This window comes from Marmota flaviventris, chromosome 6 (genome assembly GCF_047511675.1).
Source record: "Marmota flaviventris isolate mMarFla1 chromosome 6, mMarFla1.hap1, whole genome shotgun sequence".
In the NCBI taxonomy this organism is placed as follows: domain Eukaryota; kingdom Metazoa; phylum Chordata; class Mammalia; order Rodentia; family Sciuridae; genus Marmota; species Marmota flaviventris.
Genome location: NC_092503.1, coordinates 23,247,162 through 23,267,237, shown reverse-complemented (window position 1 = coordinate 23,267,237; position 20,076 = coordinate 23,247,162). Strand labels below are relative to the sequence as shown.

General features: G+C 33.0%; 1 protein-coding gene across 2 annotated transcripts in view; it reads left to right on the top strand.

The window, feature by feature from the left end:
- Positions 1-1,024: 1,024 nt before the first annotated feature.
- Positions 1,025-20,076, top strand: part of Vta1 (vesicle trafficking 1) — a 72,399-nt gene continuing 53,347 nt past the window's right edge. For both annotated transcript variants that reach the window (XM_071612986.1, XM_027938513.3), the window contains exon 1: positions 1,025-1,182. In XM_071612986.1, the coding sequence (XP_071469087.1) occupies positions 1,071-1,182 (112 nt within the window). In that variant the 5' untranslated portion in view covers positions 1,025-1,070. The remainder of the gene's footprint in view (positions 1,183-20,076) is intronic.

Here is a 20,076-nt window from a genome sequence, read left to right as displayed (position 1 = left end):
AGAGTGTAATAATATAAAGATGTGGAATGAGTTATTGGTGGTAGGGAGAGGAGAGTAATTAAAAAATTGTAGGCAAAGAGAAATTCTAGAGCTTGAGAGTGTGGTTCTTGAAAATAATAGGATTTCAATGGAAATGAGTTTTAAGAAAAATCCTCAAAGATGGGAACTGAGACAAAGCAAAGATGCAAGTTGTTGAAGGAGGTAATAAAACGTGAAGTCTTGAAGTATGATTTTATGTGATGAAAGTGAAAGCAAAGAGAATCAAGATCACAGATGGTAGAAAGAAAGGCTGATGCCTTTGCACCATGGTATGAGACTACAGCATTGAATAAGTCCCCAACACTCTGTATAGAGGACAAGATAATGAATGTGAAAATACTTTGTAAATTGCTAATCATTCTTCAGTAATAACAGTCTACAGAACATTCATTCACTAAAAATATTCACTAGCAAGTTCACAACAAAAGTTTGATTTTCTTTTAGCTTCATGCATTTAGCATTTATGTTGAAAAAATCTGGTTATTTTATCCAATGTATCAACACAGAATTTTCAAATTTAAAATTTAAACTCACAATTTCTCCTCTCATGCAATAATGTAAATTAAAATTCTAATAAAAAAAAAGGTTACTATGGACACTATTAAGATTACTTGAGGAAATAAATGAAAGGGATAAATGCTGAATGATGCCAAAAGCAATTGGGCTTTTACTCTTTCTCCCAGTCAATAAACATTATTTTCTTGTTTTTCCCTTTGTTATCTCTCCTTTTGCCACTAGCCAAATCAACAAACGAAAAAAGCAAAACAAAACAACTCTTCTTCCTTCTACCAGCAGAGAGCGCCAGTGTCATGTACAACATTGCTGCCGAGGCGCTCAGCCCTCTTCGGGCTATAAACGCCAAGAGCCAGGTGCGCACTGCTTGTCCTTACTGAGCATCCGTAGTTGACTTGACGTCGCTGAGCAACGAGAGATAGACTGGGATGTGCCAGACGCTCGCGCGCGCGACCGCCCAGACGGAAGCGGAAGTGTCGGTGACGCGCGAGTAGGAAGAGGTGATTCCTGGAGTAGAGATGGCTGCTCTTGCACCCCTGCCCCCGCTCCCCCCACAATTTAAGAGCATACAGCATCATCTGAGGACCGCTCAGGAGCATGACAAGCGGGACCCTGTGGTGGCCTATTACTGTGAGTCTTTCCGAGTCGCCGCGCCCCTCCCCTCCCAGTTACACCCCGGGGCCCACAGGCCACCCAGGGTTCTCGGGGCACGCCCGGTCCCCCGGCTTTCGACCTGAGCTTTGACCTCTGGGAACGCCTGGGTCCCCGCCCTTCTCAGGGAGCCAGACCTTTTCACAAGCCCCAGAATGGCCCAAACTCCAAAGCACCATAGTGTCCACCGCCTCTCCCGTTTCTTTCTATTGCGTTCCAGAACTGATTAAAGGGGTTGATGAACTCTGGAACACACCCCCAGGTTTTCTGAGCTTCCTGACCCCTGGAAATAGGCTGCATAATTGAGTAACTGAGATGAGGTTAAAACGAAAAAGTGTCTGAAAGATAGTAGTGATGTGGATAAAAAGGAAGATAGACTCTGAAAACGGGGGTTAAGTGCAGGTTTGTTATGACAGCTCTCAGGTCCACTGCAGAATTCGTAAATGGTAATTAGAGAGTATATGCTACTAAATAGTTGAATTTGACAATTCCTGTTTCGCCTCCCAACTGCTCTTTCCCACCAATGGCAGTATTTACTCCTAGCTTCTTTTTCTAGTTGAAAAGTTTGTTAGCAGTATTCCCACTTTGTGCTACATATTGTGTATCTAGTGCTTATGGGAAAACAGGTTAAGTTTGTTTAGACTTTTTCCTTTACATTAGTTAAAGAGAATAGTGGGGGTATTTTTATATAAACTTTACTATAGATTTTGTACTCCAAATACAACAAGTGACCTACTAATAAATCTTCTAAAAGGTTTTTTAGAGTGGAGAAGCTCTGTATTTGTCCTCTGTTGTTGACATTGTAAGGTCAACTAAAATCTGGTCATCTCTACTGTACTCCACGTTTACCCCATTCCCAAATGTCCCAGAATGCCCCCTTTTTTCTCTGCTTGTCAGACTCCTGATTTAAGATGCAACTCAATTTTCATCTCTTCTGTAGGCAGTAAATTGATTATACTCTATGCCTGACTTCATTTTGTTAAAATGTTAACAGCATTGTTTTCACTATACTTCTTTAAGCAGGAACCATTAATCATTGATTTCGCATGTATTTGTTGAGCTTTTATCTTTTACCAAGAATTACTAAAAACCGTAGCTGCGGTCCAAATTCACGAACCTTACATACAATGGGAGTAGGGAAGTTAAACAATCAAATATATGTTCTATACAATATTAGAAGATAATGAATAAAAATAAGGCAGAGAAAGGAAATAAAGAGTACTAGAGTGGTGGTAGAGAGTGTGAAGGGGATTTTAGTTTCAAATTGGTCAGAGAACACACCTGAGTTGACATTTCATGAAAGGAAGGATTGGAAAGCAACTCTTCATGTACATTTGGGAAGGAGTATTCTTTATAGAGGGATTGAAGTTTAAAAATCCTTAGGCAGAGGCCTACTTGAAGGAAGAGTAAGGACACCATTGTGACTGGAGTGGATAGAGCTGGAGGAAAATGGTAGGAGAACAACAAAGAAGTAATCTCTCATAACAGTGAAATAGGACCCCTCGTTCTCATCTAAAATTAATCCTTATTCATGAGTTATTTTGTACCTTTGTGACTGCCCCAGACTCTTTATTTCCAGACTCTTTATTTCCTTACCCTTTTGTTATTTCTTTCTAAGCCTGTCTGATTTTCTTTATTCAAAAAATAAAAACATAACAGAAACTTTCACCAGGACTTCCCCCTAAAGCTGCAGCTCTATCTGCCCAACCCCATACATAAGCTTGAATTGTCTATAGTCTGTAGTTGCCTTTATATTCTTAAAGAGCCTTTTCAGCCCACTGCAGTCTAGTTTTCATCTCCACTATTTCAGTGAAATGGCTCTCCCCAGGGAGATGAACACACATTTTATTGCAAAGTCCAGTTGTTAATAAAATTTTTCATATATAAGAACATGCATAATGTGCATACTGAATTTAAGGAATAATAAAATGAACATTAATGTACTCATCATGTTTGATGTTATTAGACTTTTTAATTCTTACAAATATGGTGGGGGTGAATGGTGTCTCATTGGAATTATATTTGCAATTCTCTGAGTCTTAATGATGTTCAACATCTTTTCATATGTTAATTACCCATATGTGATTTCCCCTTTGAAATGCCCATTTACTACTTTTGCCCTTTTATCTATTGTACTGTCTTTTCTTGATAATATATACATTAATGCTTTGTTATTTTTGTTGCAGATGTCTTCTCCAGTTCATAGTTTGATTTTTTCTATGAAATTCTTTTTCAAAAATTCAGTTTTAAACTATTAAAATTTATCAGTCTCTTGCTTTATGATTTACATTCTAATTTTCTAGGCCTGTATTTATCTATTTATTTATTTATTTCTGTCTACTTGTTTGGGACTTTTAGCTTCCTGAATCTGTAGATAGATACCTTTCATCAGTTTTAGAAAAATATTTAGAATCTATTCAGATATTATTTCTACTTTCTCTCTGTTCCCTAGTGAAACTGATTAATGTTGCACTTTCCCTCTTTAACTTCTTTGTTCTTAATTCTTCCACAATTTTTCATTTTTGTTTGTTCTACATTCTGTTGATTTTTTGGAGGCCTGTCTTCATCTCCATGAACCTTATTGTTTATCCCATTTATTGAATTTACTTTTATTTTTTGTTTCCAGATTGTTTTGTATGGGTACTTATTGAATTCCAACTCCTAATATAGTAACTAAGATAGTGAATACTTGTAAATTTTTTGGTTTTTGAATAAATAAATTATACAGCAGTTTGTCACTTTTTAAGATGCTATCACTAATTATTAAGGGCATGTAATAGTATCCCAATATATGTATTTTATAATTCATATATATCATATATACATCTCTCTTTTAAGGATAATGCCTCATGTTAAAAACTGTTCTGTGCTGCAGTGTTCCAGATTCCCAAAATGATATAAAAAAAAAACCTCATCAGATGATTTTAACTGTTTATAAGTAAAGAATATCATTCTAAGTTAATAGGGAAGGGGGAAAAAAGACTATTTTAGATAGTTTTGTTACCACTGATATTTTTTAAATACTCTTTTTACTTTGAATAATTCAAATGTTTGTATTTGCCATCTGATGATTGCTTTAGCTGCTGTATTTGTGGATCTTACTCTGCTGTTCAACAGAACACTAATCAAGATTTCTTTTCTGGTAATTGTCCATTAAGCATACATAACCAACACTTTTCAAACTGGGGATTCTATAATATTCTTCGAAGTCTAAAGGAATCAATTTTCCAATTCACAACTTCCAAGCTCTTTTTCTAAAATTGTTCTTCCTGACAAGTGCTTTTGATCAGGAAAGCAAAGTATGCCACTGTCTTTGCCTCCTGTTTCCAGTTGCCTTTCTGTTTTAACAAAGAAATGTATATTGTCAGATTTCTTATTGTTATGGTATATTGCCCTGAGGGAGAAGGTAGGAAATCCAAAGTGTCTAGAAAAATGAGACAATTCAAATTGCTGGTGTTAGTGAAGCCTCTATTAATTAAGATAATAGGTAGAGCTTCTTGTCTTTCCCTGTCTTGCAGGGAAGAAAATTAACTAGAGCAATGATTAAGCCCTTATTTTAAAATACTGGTCATGAAAGTTAAAAAAAAAAAAAATCTAGTTTGAGGAAAGAGGGTAGAACATAGTGTTAGTAGGATACAGGGAGTCACCTTGAGTTTTTCTCTTTTTAGAAACAGTTGAACAAGAATGAATCTCAAAAGAGGGAGAAATTGTTCAGGAATATTAGCACTCACATTTTCGATTTTATCAAGGGGGCTAGCAGGAGTGGTTTGGGGCCTAGGTCATGCGTAAGAGGGTTTGGGGAGGGAGCATTGGGAAAATTACCTGCAAGGGCCAGAGGGGAAAATTCTCCTGCTCTTAGGGGTAATGCTTCATTTTAAACACTGTCCTGTGTTGCAGTGTTCCAAATTCTCAAAACGATATGAATTTTCATTAGAAGACCTTATTGCTGCATGCTTTGTTCAGTAATTCCTAAGTTGAGAGCAACACATAACAATCAAAAGAAAAATACCAAAAGCAAAAGTTCTCTATTTTATCCAAACAACAAGCTCCTCTAGGGGCTCTGTGGCTTCTTGCTTTATTGAATTAAAATTTAGAAAAGGGATGGTTGATATTCCAGTTGGAATATTAAGTTATATTTTTCTGAAAAAGTAGTTTGGCATTAACAACTGGCTTTGCCATTTATCTAATATGTTAGACATTTCTCCTTAAACTAATGAGCTAAATCTTTGGCTCTGAGGTTCTCGTCTAGTTTTGTTTTTATTTGTTTATGCTTTGTTTTGTTTAAACAAAAATATATTTGAAACAGATGATGGGATAAAAACATTTAAACCTTTTTTTTGGCAAAACCATGTTGAAATTAATGTTTTTAACTGTGTCGTACAATAAACAAGAAGACTGATTCAAGGGAAACGATGAATCTTTGTAATATCATTTTTGTATATGTCATAGAAATTGAGAAAATGAGTACTGGAATGATAGCCTAACAAATCCATTTCTAGTTTTTAAAGAAATTTTGAAACACACCTAATTCAATTGTCAACTAAGATATTATTAAAAATATTGTTTGAAGGGAGGTGATTATATGGTTTTTAGCATATAAACCAGAAGGAATTCAAATGATTCAAGGATTTTTTTTGTGACAAACTCCTTTCATTCTCTTCTGATTTTTTATGTGAATTGTTTCTTCCATGTTAAATTCATAAAAAAGTATTAATCATATTAATTTGATTTAACTGATTATAAGACACATTTCCAATAAAAACTTATTTTTTATATTTAACACTAAAATGTACAATACGTATTTGTGTGGTTGTCAATTATATATTAACAATAATTGTAAAGACTCAAAATACTTTATTTCATGGAAATTTTGTAAACTTTTAAACACTTTTTGTTGCAGAAGTATAAAGGAGAACCAAGAATGGACTCTTAAGCATACAAATGCATCCTTTATTGTGAAATTCTACAGGCTAAGTAATAGAAATATCAGAAAAAGATATTTTCAAAAGAAAAAGGCACAATTAAACTTTCTTGACTCTTAGCTCTTTATAATCAGAAGATTATGATAGTTACCACATTGTTAAAATATTTAAAATTGGAAGAGTGATGTATTTTTTAGATATCAGTATTGGATATAGTCTGTGAAAGGAAACTGAGAAGCGAGAGACAGGGGAGCCAGAAATGAAGGACGGAGACCAAGTGGAGATCCACATGAACGTTTATTTGTCAGAGCTGACAAATAAAGGCCATCCCTCTAGAGAGTAGAGAGGGGCCCTGAGATGTTCAGGTGTTAGGCTGGGGCTGCTTGTGTCAGCTAGGTGAGTGGGGAATAGCATGGGATTGGCTTAGGTGGATGGCACCATGGGGCTTTCAAGGGGTCATGTCCTTGGGATTGGCATAGGGTTATGGTACCATGGGGTAGGTCACTGTGGAGGGTGGGGAGTGTTCCCGCAGAGGAAGTACAGGAAAGGGAAACTCATCTCATAAGATGGCGGTTAACATTTAAGATGACTGCTCAGATGTTAAATCAATATCCTATAGTATAGAATTCACTTTTTTAAAACCTGTTTAAACTTCTTGAAGAAAAGGTTTATATGTCAGCTTCAAAATGTGTGAAGGGATACTCTTCTATTTTGTAGCAAATAATATTTTTCTAAACTCCTAGAGTAAGGAAGAATTTTTTGTGAGAAAAAGATTAAAATTATATTGCTAAACTACATTCTGATTCATAAAAGCTTTATATCAGCTGCTCTTTGCCGGAATCCCCTTCTGACTTCATCTGAATTTGACTAACTTATTCTTACTGGTTCACTACAATCTTATTTCTTATAGATTGCTTTTTATAACCTCTTAAGGATGGTCTAGAAATTATTCTAGTGTGGTCCTTGTCTTAACACATTGTATTGTTTATAAACATCTATTTTCCTTTCAATCTTGGTCCTCCTGGAGGACAAGAATTAATATCTTGTTTTCTTTCACTAAGACATAGTGAATGATTGTTATTTTTTTAATTGAATAAGTAAATATACAGCAATTCATTACTTTTAGTTTTCTACCACTAATCTAGAAGGGAAATGTAATAGGATCCCAATACTGTATATTTTATAATTTATTACAGGTTGTGTAATCCAAAATCCAAACACTAAGTATCTGAAACTTTGAGTGCTGCATGTCACAAGTAGAAGGTTCCACATCATGAAACTATTTCATACACAAAATTAATAAAATTATTATAGAAAATGGCCTTCAAAATGTGTATAGAACATAAAAAAATTTCACTTTGAGACTGAGTACCTTCCCCAGGATATCTCATTATGTTTATTCAAATATTCCAAAATTTGAAACATTGCTGGTCCCAAGCATTTTGAATAAAGGATTCTCAACCTGTGCCTTACTGTGTTTGTTATCAGTTTTCAAATAAGTCATAGGTCATATCATGATAAAATATACACATTGTGCCTTCTCTTTTCTAGTATTTATTATAATTTCCAAAAATGACCTATCTCTGGCCTTAATGGTAATTCTCCAGTGTTTAACCATATTCGAAAATTGCCTTAGTTTTGTTTCTAGGTTATTTGCTCTTTTATTTTATTTTCAGAACACTTCAGAAATGCTGAAACAATGTAAGTCAGATTACTTTTTGTCTATTTATAGAGATAACATGTATATTGTTTCCCTGTTTGAATTTTGAGATAATTTGAGATTCATATGCAATTTTAAGAAATTCAGAGAGAGGGACCCTATGTGCCTTTTACACAGTGTCCCCCAGTGGAAATATCTTACCAAATTAAAATATATCATCACAACCAAAATATTAATATTAATACAATTTACAAGTCTTACTCAGACTTTCCCAGTTTTACTTACATTTGTTTGTGTGTATACATTCTTAGTTCTTAACAGTTTTGTCAAGTATATACTTCTGTAGCTATAGCCTTAATCAAGAAAGAATAGTTCACGAGAAAAATCATTCATGTTGCCTACTGATAACCATATTACTTTCCATTCTACCCCTACCTCACCTCTGTCTCCTGATAAACTCTAACCTGTTCTCTGGTTCTTAAATTTTATCATCAAAAATGTTATATAAATGAAATCATACAATATGTAAGTTATTGGAATTGGCTTTTATTTACTTGGTACAATTCTCTGGAAATTGATCCAAGTTAGTTTGCTTAGTCATATTCCATCATGTGTCTATACTAAAACTTAACAATTTGACCATTGAAGGATGTTTGTTTCCAATATATACATATTACAAATAATGCTAGAATGTTTATATACAGTTTTTTGTGTGAACATAAGTTATCATTTCTCTGAGATAAAAGACCAGAAGTATAATTTCTGGATCTTATATTTACAGCAATTCATTACTTTTAGTTTTCTATCATTAATCTAGAAAATTAGTAATTGTACATTTAATTTTAAAGGAAATTAGTATGATTTTCCAGAGTGACTGTATCATATTATATTCCACTTACAACATATGAATGAGTGAACCTGTTTCTCCAAAACTTCAGCATAGCATTTATTTATTTATTTGGTTTTTTGTTTATTTAGATACTAGGGATTGAACCCAGGGACACTTAACCACTGAGTCATATCCTCAACACACACAAACTCTTTTTTTTTTTTTTTTTTTTTTTTTTTTTGAGACAGAGTCTCACTAAGTTGATTAGGGCCTCCCTAAGTTGCTGAGGCTGACTTTGAATTTGCTATCCTCCTGCCTTAGGCTCCTGAGATTATAGATATGCACTCCTGTACCTAGCATTAATTTGTGTGTCAGAGTTTTAATTTTTGTTTGCATGATGGCTCATGAAGTTGAGCATCTTATCATGTGCTTTTTTACTACATGCATATCATCTTTGGTGAAATTTTTAAGTTTCTGCCCCCACCCCCTTTTTTTAAATCATTGGGTTACTAGTCCTCTGTCAGGTATTTGTTTTGCACATATTTTCTCCCAGTCTTTAGCTTGTCTTTTTGTCTTCATAACAAAGTATTGCACAAACAAAAAGGTGGTAATTTTGGTAACATCTGTCTTTTTCTATTCTTTTTTGTATTGTGCTTTGGGACATCAAGACTCTAACTATTATTTTTCTTACTTAGTTCATTTTATTTTGTCTGTGTTCTCCCAAGAATGTTTTTAAGTGAGACTATTTAGTTCTTTCATTATCATTATTTTTAAGTTACCATTTTGGGATTTTGGGTAATGTTATGCTAGTTTCTTAAATATTCTTGAGAAGAGCACATCTTTTTCAACTTAGTTGGGTTAAGAAGTCATCAATAAAGCAAAACTCTTGTAATCTTTGGGAATTTTAATGTATTTCTTAAATTCTATTGAAAAAAATCTGCTTGAGCTAATGTTGATATATTAAGTTTTCTAGAATATCTTCTATTTCTGCCATACTTTCAAATTGCTGAAAATTAAAAGCTGAACTTCCCTTCACTCACAACTGACCACTCATTAATTTTTCATCTGAATTTTTCTGGTATACCCTCACCTTACACTTGCACTGTTGTGTCTTCCTAGTTTCGGCTTCAAACAGGTGATTCCTGTTGCCTCAAATGTTTAATGAAAGAACTCAAGTAAATGACGTAGTGTACTCTAACTATATAGAACTTCTGTGACACAAGAAATACAAATTAATGTAATAGATAATGCATTAGGAAAACATTTTCAGTAACAGGACAAAGGATCAGTATCTCTAATACATAAAACACAAATATATATATTTTTTAAAACAGACTCCCATTAATTACTGAACAACAACAACAAAAAAAACATGTACATACAAATCATGAAAAAGTAAATAGTAACTAGTAACATTCAGCTTAGTAATAAGTGTGAATTAAAATGGTAGAGTTTTACCTGAGTGCCAATCAATGTTGTAAAGCCTGTATTGACATAGCAGTGTGGATTGATAGAAAGTTTTTGAAGGCCTTTGGGTAAAATAAAAAATATCTATAATGAAGTATTCTGGTTTTAGGAAATTCATCTTTAGGAAATAATCACAAATATACTAAGAAACTTTTGCAGACTTCCTGAGTAGTTATTTATTTATGTGTATATTTATATATGTGATATTGCATATATAAATATACACATAAATGTTATATGTATATAAATGTTATATGTATATATGTTAATATATATAAAAAATGTTATTGTGGAAATGGTTACTTTAATCGTGTAAAAATTACAAAGCATTTTTTTCTGTAAGGGGAAAGTTATATGAAAATGTAGTGTACACAATTATATATACACAATAATCTAATGTATATTTTTGTATGTGTGTACTTAGGGGAAAGTTGTGGCTTTTAGGTTCAGAGATGGTGTTTTTTTTTTTAAGTTTTCTGTTTTATTGAGGAGGCATATTTCAAACCATAAAAGTAAGATAAAGCTTTATGAAACGCAAAAAATGTTTTTAAAGCCACCTGTTAGGAGCTTCATATCATTCAGAAAAAAAATGTGTCCTCAGTGGCCCCTTATGATTTGAATTTCGAATAATAGTTTGTAGTTTTAATCAATTTCATTCCACTCTTGGTACCTTACTTTCTCTTGTTGCCAAGACTTGAACATTCATTATTTTTTCTACTTCCACACCTCTTCCTTTTCCCACCACACAAACTCCATTTTTATCTTGAAAGTACTACTAGCCTGAAGTCATTTTTCCTGGGAGGCCTTCATTTAAACCCCTAGTTTTCAGGTACATATTTGCTTTGTCTTTTCTGTCTTCTGTGGCTTTACTTTAGTTTCATTTTTATTTGTCTTCTCTTCTGAACTGTATACTTATGGAAGCCAACTTGTTCCCTTGCTGCTTTGAAAGAATAGGAACTCCAGAAATATTTGCTAAAAGGACCTGGATTTTATTGCAGTAGTGGTCCCTGGAGGGAACAATAACCATATAGTTGTCACCAAAACAAGAAGCCAGGCAACTAACATGCAGCTGTTGGCATTTGTAACAATAATGATTTCCTTCAAGATACCTCATTTGGTCTTTGCTGTGATTCTGGTCCTTTTGTTACTAAGTGATAGACTCAGGAACTTATTGTCAGATGTCAGAAGAGAAATGGCTGAATAAAAAATTGTCAGTAGCCTATAATGAGAGGACAAGTTGTTGAATAAGCAGCAGAGTGATTGAGGGGAAAGGGGATAGTTAAACTGGGAGGACAAAAAGACAGTGAAAAAGTGGAGAATGGAAATGAAGGACAGACTTTCTGTTAACAACCCTATATCTTTGAATTGCATCTCCCTTCCCTTTAATAAAGCAGAAATTTTCTTTTGCATTTCTAGTAACAGCAGACACTGTATGATAAATATTTTGATACTGCCAAGTTTAATCCTGTAGGTAAAGCTAAAGCCAGAAAGATCTTCCTTTCCTTTTTTAAGTTTGTTATAACTAAAGGTATAAAGTTTCACACTTGTTTTTTTTGAAGTTTCCTCTAGGGGGTGACATTGTAAAATCAATAGACTTTCAATGAAGGTATATAAATGTTCCTGAGAGATTTCACTTGCTTATATGATCAAAGGGAAAATTAAATATTTAGGAAGTTGTTAGTTCATCTGCTTATTTTATTTCAGAGATGATACAGGACATATAGAAAAATTTAACTTAGTATAAGTAAAAGCTAAATAATACTGGATTTCTTTGTTATTAGATGGTAATCCACATAGAGATTAGCCATTAATAATCTATTTCCTATTGTTATTTTTGTTGTTTTGATCACACAGAAATTGGATTTTTAAAAGTCAGACAAGCTTAACTAGTAAATAAAAGCAGTTCTTTTATTTCTTTGCTGGTTTCAGAATCTGAATGATAAATTGGAGACCATAGTTCTTTTGCTTAAGTACTTCTTTTTTTATTATAGACTACCTCAGGATACTATACTGTGGGAATGATAGGTTAATAACAAAAATGCACAGAAGAGTATACTACTAACTTAATCAGCATTCCGTTCATCATTTGTTTTTATGGACATACATACAAATACTAATTTTATTTTGTAACAATAGTCATTTTAATACTCTTTTCTTGAATAAAGTAAATCATTTTATATCTCTTAAGAAAAAAAAAAAACATGAGCTTGAAGGAATAGGGGTCTATGGAGTCAAATAACACATCTTGAGCTTTCGTTTCTTTCTTTAGTACCCAGGAAAATGTAAACATCTTTGATAAGGATTTTTTTTAAATACTAATTACATTTGCTTTTCAAAGTGTAACTTTATGTCCTTTTTGAGCAGCATAGGATTCTCTATAATAGGTTTCAATAACGATGTTTGTTCAGTTCCTGCTTTTGCTCAAATTCATCACAGATGGATCATATTTACCCTCCCTTCCCACTGTGCTTTACCAGGGCTTCTCAGTTTTGTTTTTTGTGGGGTTTTTTTGTTTGTTTGTTTTTAACCTCAATTTATATTTGTTTATCTTTGGAAACACTGTTAGCATCTTGAAGGGCGAATTCTTGTCAGGGCTGCCCAGCACATTTCAGTATATCACTGTTTTAAATTGTCCCCCCAGACATTGCATTAACAGATTACAAAATTAAAAAATAAGTGAGCCGCCACTTTTCTGGCTTCCCCAAAAAGCAGTGTTATTTTTGCCTCCCTTGAAAACCATTGGTCTAATTAATATGTATTTATAATAGAAAATTTGTAATGCATAGAAAAAAATAAAGTAAGCACATAGCTTCATACTTAAAATCATCACCATTAGCATTTTGCCACATTCCATTCAGTTTTCTTTAGTGAGCATCATTTTCTTGAACTAAAATTTAAAATTATATGCATTACCATCTGTTCTATAACTTCAGGTACCACCTACTCTCCTAAGGCCTCAGTTCCTTTCAAGAAAAAAAAATCAGCCAATTTATGATTGTGTCAGTAAGATTCCTATCAGATTAATATCTTCTTAATCTGTAATGATCACAAGTTGATTAAACAGTCACCATATGAAAAGAACTAGACTTTTTAATGTGTTAGTCCAGTGTATTAGACTTCACCTAAAGGCAGTGTTGACACTGTAAAAAGTAGACATATAACTGTTTTTTATAATAAATAAAATTGAGAAATCTAAATGCCAGTATGGGCAAGTTCAGGTACATTATTGTACATTAATAGAATATTATGTAACTAGGTAAATGATATGGAGCTATATTTTTTACAGAAGATGTCTACAACATAGTATACAAAAGCATGGTGCAGAAAACATATTTTTCATCTCTAGGAATTTCCATTTGAGTTCCTTTGTGTTATGTTCCATTTCTCCTTTTATTCAATTTCTTTAAATATTTTCATAACATATTTCCTACTATTGACTTACATCTGCTATTTCCATTATTTTGATATTGTTTGATATGTTGATTGTTGGTTTATTTCTTTTGGTTATGGGTCACATTTTCTTATGGGTCACAAATTTAAATATGTGGTTATATATAATTTTATGTGCATGTATAAAGAAAGATGACTCTGGTGCCAGACTCAACCTATCACTTGTTTGCTGTGTGCCCTTGGGCAAATATACCTCACTTTGTGGAGCTTTACTTTCTTTGATAATAAACTCAAAATAATAGATCAGGTCATAATTTTTTTATATAACTCTTAATTTTATTTACTTATTTCAGTGCTATATCATCAACTCCTTATTTTTTATTTTGAAATATGGTCTTGCTAAGTTGCCCAGGCTTCCCTCTAAACTTTCAGTCTTCCTGCCTCAGCCTCCTTTCCAAGTAGCTGGGATCATAGCCATGTCCACCACACCCAGCTCCTCTTTAGTATTATCATGGTATAATATATAACCTCACATATAAGGTAATTACTTTTTTTTCACCTCTCCTGTCATTTTCTGTGGTTGTCTTATAATGTACATACACATATGCTATATAGCCTCTAATAGATTTTTTTTTCTTTTTAAGTATACATTCCAATAAAAGATGCTTATAAAATGAGAAAATAATTTTTTTAAACTTAACCACATGAATACAGTTTTCATCTCTTTTTATTCTTTTGTGTAGATCCAAGTTTTAAATCTGATGTCTTTTTGTTCCCTTGAAGATCTTTATCATTTATTTTGCAGGTTTGCTGCCATTTAATTCTTTTAGCTTTTGTTGTTTGAAAAATAAGCTTTCTTTCCCGTCTTCATTTTTTAAAAATGTAAAATTTTTTCAGCGGTTTTTTTGTTTTTGTTTTTGTTTTGCCACTCTTCTCCCTTCTTTAGGAATTGAGTTACATGGATAATCCAAAAACAAGATCTTTGAGCCTTGTAGATTTTGTTTTTTGGTTTTTTTTTTTTTTTTTACAATCATTTTTCTCCTTGTTTTATTTTAGGTTAGTTTCTAATGCCGTGTTCTGAAGTTCACTAATCATTTCCTTTTTGGATTCTATAATATTAATCATAGCCAGTTAATTTTCCATGTCAGGTATTATATTTTTCATCCCTAGGAATTTCCATTTGAGTTCCTTTGTGTTATGTTCCATTTCTCCTTTTTACTCAGTTTCTTTAAATATTTTCATAGTATATTTCCTAGTATTGACTTACATCTGCTATTTCCATTATTTTGATATCGTTTGATCTGTTCATTGTTTTGTTATGGGTCACATTTTCTTAATCTGTTGGCATATTTAGTGATTTTTTTTGTTGAATGCAGGACATGGTGAATTTAAGTTCATTAATATCTGACATTTGTGGTCTTACTTTAGATGGGTTTGATCTGGCCAAGTTATTTGCAGTTCATTTTAATCCTTTTGTGCCTTTGTTGTTGTTGTTTTGTTTTTGTTTTTGTTTTTAGCTTTGAGGCAAGTATAAAATAGTCTTTGCTCCACGGACAGGTAAACCATACTATTAAGGTATGAATGTTGGAGTCTACTGAAAACGCAGGGCAAACATCTGGTTCCACTCTCATTGGAACTTGAATGTTCTGTAGCTCTTGTTTGTTCTGCTGGCCTTTTGGAGTTTTTCCATACATATGAACATAGTAGCATTCAGCTGATCACTCTTCACAACTCTGCTGCCTTTCAACTTATAACTGCCTCAGTCCTTGAACTCAGATTTCTCAACTCAACTGGAGGACACAGTCTTCTTGGAATTCTCCTCTTTGACCCTTAATTTGGAATGTGCCTCCAGGCACAGTGCAGGGCTAGTCAATGATGTCACCACTTCTGTTCTTTTCCCCAGCTCTGATGATCTGCTGTCTTTTTCTGTTTTCTGAAAACTTGTTTCCTATATTTTGTGCAGGTGTATAAAATGGAATGATAAGTTGTTGTTTCATCATTACCAGAGATAGACTCTGTGGTCTCATTTTAATCAAATATAGTCAGTGCCTGCTCTGTATTGGCACAGTGCTAACATTCAGGATCAAAGTGAATGTCTGCTTATTTTATAGAAAATAGAAAACCTGTATATTACTTTTTCATAACTTTTTTTTTAATTTTAGAAGGTCTGAAGTAATTGTTAACTTCATATTGTTATATTATAACATGTGCTCCAAAAATATTTATTTAATGAATAAGGAAATACCCTTTAGTATATACCCATTCATGCTTCCTTCCTTTTTTTTTTTTTTTTAATGTCAAATTGTGTACAAGGGGGTGTTTTTGTTATTTTACTTTGGAAAGTAGTAAAGTATAACTGCATAAAAATTTTGTAATTTAATATTTGACTTAGAAGTCCCTTCACAAACAATAATGCTAATCATGAAGCAGGTATTTTCAATATACTTAGAATAATATATTCAATTCTACTTTTGGGAATGAAATTTTGCTTCAAAATATCAATTAATATCCTATTTGAGTGCCACATTTCTTTAACTTAAGGAGCTTCACTCTTCACAATTGCTTTGATATATCTTTTTGTGCTTATATCATGTGTTTTATTTTTGTCGAGGATAAGCAAACTGTTTTAGAATATTTATGTTCAGGCTCCATGGAACTTTGAATTACATATACCTTTAGGATTAATAAATGTTGTTTCCTAAATGCCTCACATTAAACTAACATCAGGTTAGAAGTATTTAAGCCTTTTGCAAACATGCCTCATTACTTAACATTGAATGATATTTATTCATAAAAATAAAATTTCTGTTATGAAATAAATCAGATTATTTTCTTATAGACAATTTTAGCTACACATTTATTTGTTCTGCTTTGGTAGGTATTTTCCATGTTAAACATTAATTTTTCATATTGCTGTTGCTGAAATGAATTGTTTGTCTTTAATAGAGTTCCGTATTAAAGAAATCATTTTTCCATCCCTATGGCAAAAAATATTTTAGTATACTTATGAATTTTAATAAGTAGATCTAAGGTCTTCTCACTTTTGTTTATATTAGAAAATACAGCTTGTGATAATTTTCTGTACTTAAGAATTGTAAATCACTGAACTTATTATGAAACTATGCCAAACCAATTTTTGTCCTAAGGCATTCTGAGAGGATCCAGTTTTTCAATTAAGAATGTTGCTATATAATAATGTCCTTATTATTTGCTAAGACTCTCTCTCTCTCTCTCTCTCTCTCTCTCTCTCTCTCTCTCTATATATATATATATATATATATATATATGCAAGTCCCATAAACTGTATTATCATTTACACTTAATTTCAGGTGCATTAGGTTAACTCTAAAGGATAAGAGTTCAATGATCAAGGTGGGGATGGTGAAATGGAACCAACTTGATCTTTTTTCAGAGAAGATATATGTATGCACATTTTACCCAGATGTAAAATATTATGGAGATTTCTCAAAAATGGAACCACCATCTGACCCAGCTGTCCCACTCCTCAGCATATATCCAAAAGATCTAAAATCAGTGCACTCCAGGGATTCAGTCACATCAGTATTTGTAGCAGCACACTTCACAGTAGCCAAGCTGTGGAACCAACCTAGGTGCCCTTTAGCAGATGAATGGATAAAATTATTTGGTGAATATATACAATAGTGTATTACTCAGCCATAAAGAAGGATGATGAAATTGTGGCATTTTCTGGTAAGTGGCTGGAACTGGAGACAATCATGTTAAGTGAAATAAGCCAGACTTAGGAAGCCAAAGATCAAATGGTTTCTCTGATATGCAGAAGCTAGTATAAAATAAGGGGGATGGGGGAGAAGTAAGGAAGGATTACATCAAAATAGAAGATTGGTGGACTAGATGAAGAGAATGAAGGGAAAGGGAGCGGGAAGAACAGTGGAATGGTTACATTTTTAATGATGCTATCTTCTATCAGTTTTTGCTATTTAGATGGAGGCATAGAGGAAAAAGATAAATGGGATTATATACAAGTATGCTTTTGCCAGAGGGATGTAATAAAAAGTTTTAGAGGTAGAGGAGATAGGACAATAACATTGTTGAAAAGTATATTATAAAATTAAGTCTGGTTTCACAGAATAGTGAAGGGAATAGAGAGGAGCCAGCTGACTGGAAGCCTGTAGTAATGTGCACAGTTAAATGTTGGAAGAAAAGGAGATTGCATTCAGAGAGTGGGTGATTATTTTGGCACTACAGCATTTTGAAATGTTAATTTAATTATGGGATGGCCAGTGTGTCATTTAGAGTACATAAAATTATTGGGGTCAGTAAGAATTAAGAACATGTTGCTGGGGTTGCATTAGACTTAGATTTGCTTGCTTATTGCAAAAAAGAAATCCAAATTAATAATGGCTAAGTAAAATAAGGATTGAATCCCTTTTTTAAAAGAAAGGCTTATAGTGGCAGTGCCATTGTACCATCTCCCTGAAGCTCATTCTAGTTTCAAAGCTACTAACTAGCACAGTTGTAATTTTTAGGGTTGCATGTAGACTAAGATGAATGCTAAAACCTAGTCATCTCACATATTCATTCTCGGCAGAAAGGTGGAGAAAAGAGAGAGAGGATCAGTAAGATCTTTCCTTTGATGTCATTTTTCCTTTTAAGGAGACTTTCCATAAGTTGTATGATGTTAGTCTTACTTACATGGCCTTAGTTTGCTTTGAAGAATACTAGGGAATCTACTCTTGGCTAAGTACATTCTAATCCTTGATGATAGAGGTATCTTTTAGAAAGGAAGATAGGAAGAATCAAGTGAAATGGTTACTGTCTTTCCCTTGGTATTGATTATCTATGTAACAACAAAGTTTTCAAGATGATGAAGGGACAAGAAAAGACCCCAAGGTTCATGGGCAATTACAAGTGTAACATGTTTAGATGGCAGAGGGTGGCATGAGCCCAAGACCGGAGTGTTGAGAAGACATTGAGAATATATTGAAATTTAAGTAGCAGTAGAATTTAAGTATGTGAAGAGGTAAACCTGCCAATCTTAAGAGGAATGTGAGAGAATTTTTTTTAAATCCCTCACTACTCAAAAGAACTGAAATTATAAGTGATTTCTTCATGTGACATCAGGTTTTAGTTAAGTCAGAGAAAGAGATCTGAGAAGATGTAAAGGGGTATGCTGATTAAGCAGTAGTAATCCAGGGACCTGAAATAGGGGGAATGAGGGCGTAGGGAGGAAACTGTCCTAGTTGGGGCAAGAAAATATCTCATCATAATTAAGAGAATTGGTCATGCAGTAGGGCCATGATTCTCAACCTTTTGATTGATCACCTGCCCATATATATATATATATATATATATATATATATATATATATATTTAAATGAACCTAAATCTCTTTTATGTATATTATTTGTAAATTATATTGATGTATTGATGTACTAATATATATCATGAGATATGTAAAAATATAAAATTTAGAAGAATGAAATAAAAATACCCAGTCAAAAATGGTAATGTTTTCTTTGTACACTCCAGGCATTGTTTTCTGAATCCTGGAATATGTGAGTCTCAAAGATCTTAGCTTCAGTATAACTGAGGGTACTGGCTCTGTTAAGAAAATATGAGCAATGTGCATGGGACCTGGCATTCTAATCCCTATTCTCTACTGGAAGCTGCCTTCTTAAAAATAAGAGCAAGGACCCTATTAGCCTTCAGGAATTTTGGCAGTACAGTAAGGCATAGTAAGATTAAATTTAGGGAAAGAAAAATTATATTATCATTTATAGATGTTATTATGGAAGAACATGACATGATCTGGGATGTTAACAAAATCAAATAGCCAAAAAGCATTACAGAAGAAACCGTAAACCACTGTAGAAAAGATTAGCATATTAAGTGATTTTGAAACAGATACCAGTAACTTGGGAAATACAAGTTAGACTAGAGTTAAATTGAAAAGATTAGACCATAGAAAAAACCAGAAAAGTCATATAACTGATTATTTAATTCTCTGGAGATAAAAGAACTTTCCAAACTTAGATTTGTTGGGGTTGGAGGATTGTCACAAATAGTAGTTTGGGCTACATAAGCATTATAAGGTACTTTATTTAAAAATAACATTCAAAAATTAAAAGACTGGGCATAGTATTTACAGCCAATATTTTTATTATTTAAAGAGCTCATATGATACACTTTAAAAAAAAATATAGCACAAACTCTGAAAGGACAAGGACAGCACACAGAAAAGAAGTGGTTAGGGAGTTCTGATAAGTAAAACAGCATGCCTCGGTCAGGCACAAGACTTGAATAACTCAAAAGAAATATGAGTGGTTTTGGAAGCATTTTTTTTTCATGGCATTATTTTTTATTCTTACTTGCATCCCTTGAGTATTTTTATGTAAATTTTTTATTTATATGTCACAGAAGAATGCATTACAATTCTTATTACATATAAAGAGTACAATTTTTCATATCTCTGGTTGTATACATAGTATATTCACACCAATTCATGTCTTCATACCTGTACTTGGATCGTAATGATCATCACATTCCACTTCATTAACCACCCCATGTCCCCTGTCTTCCCCTCCAACCCCTCTGCCCTATCTAGAGTTTGTCTATTACTCCCA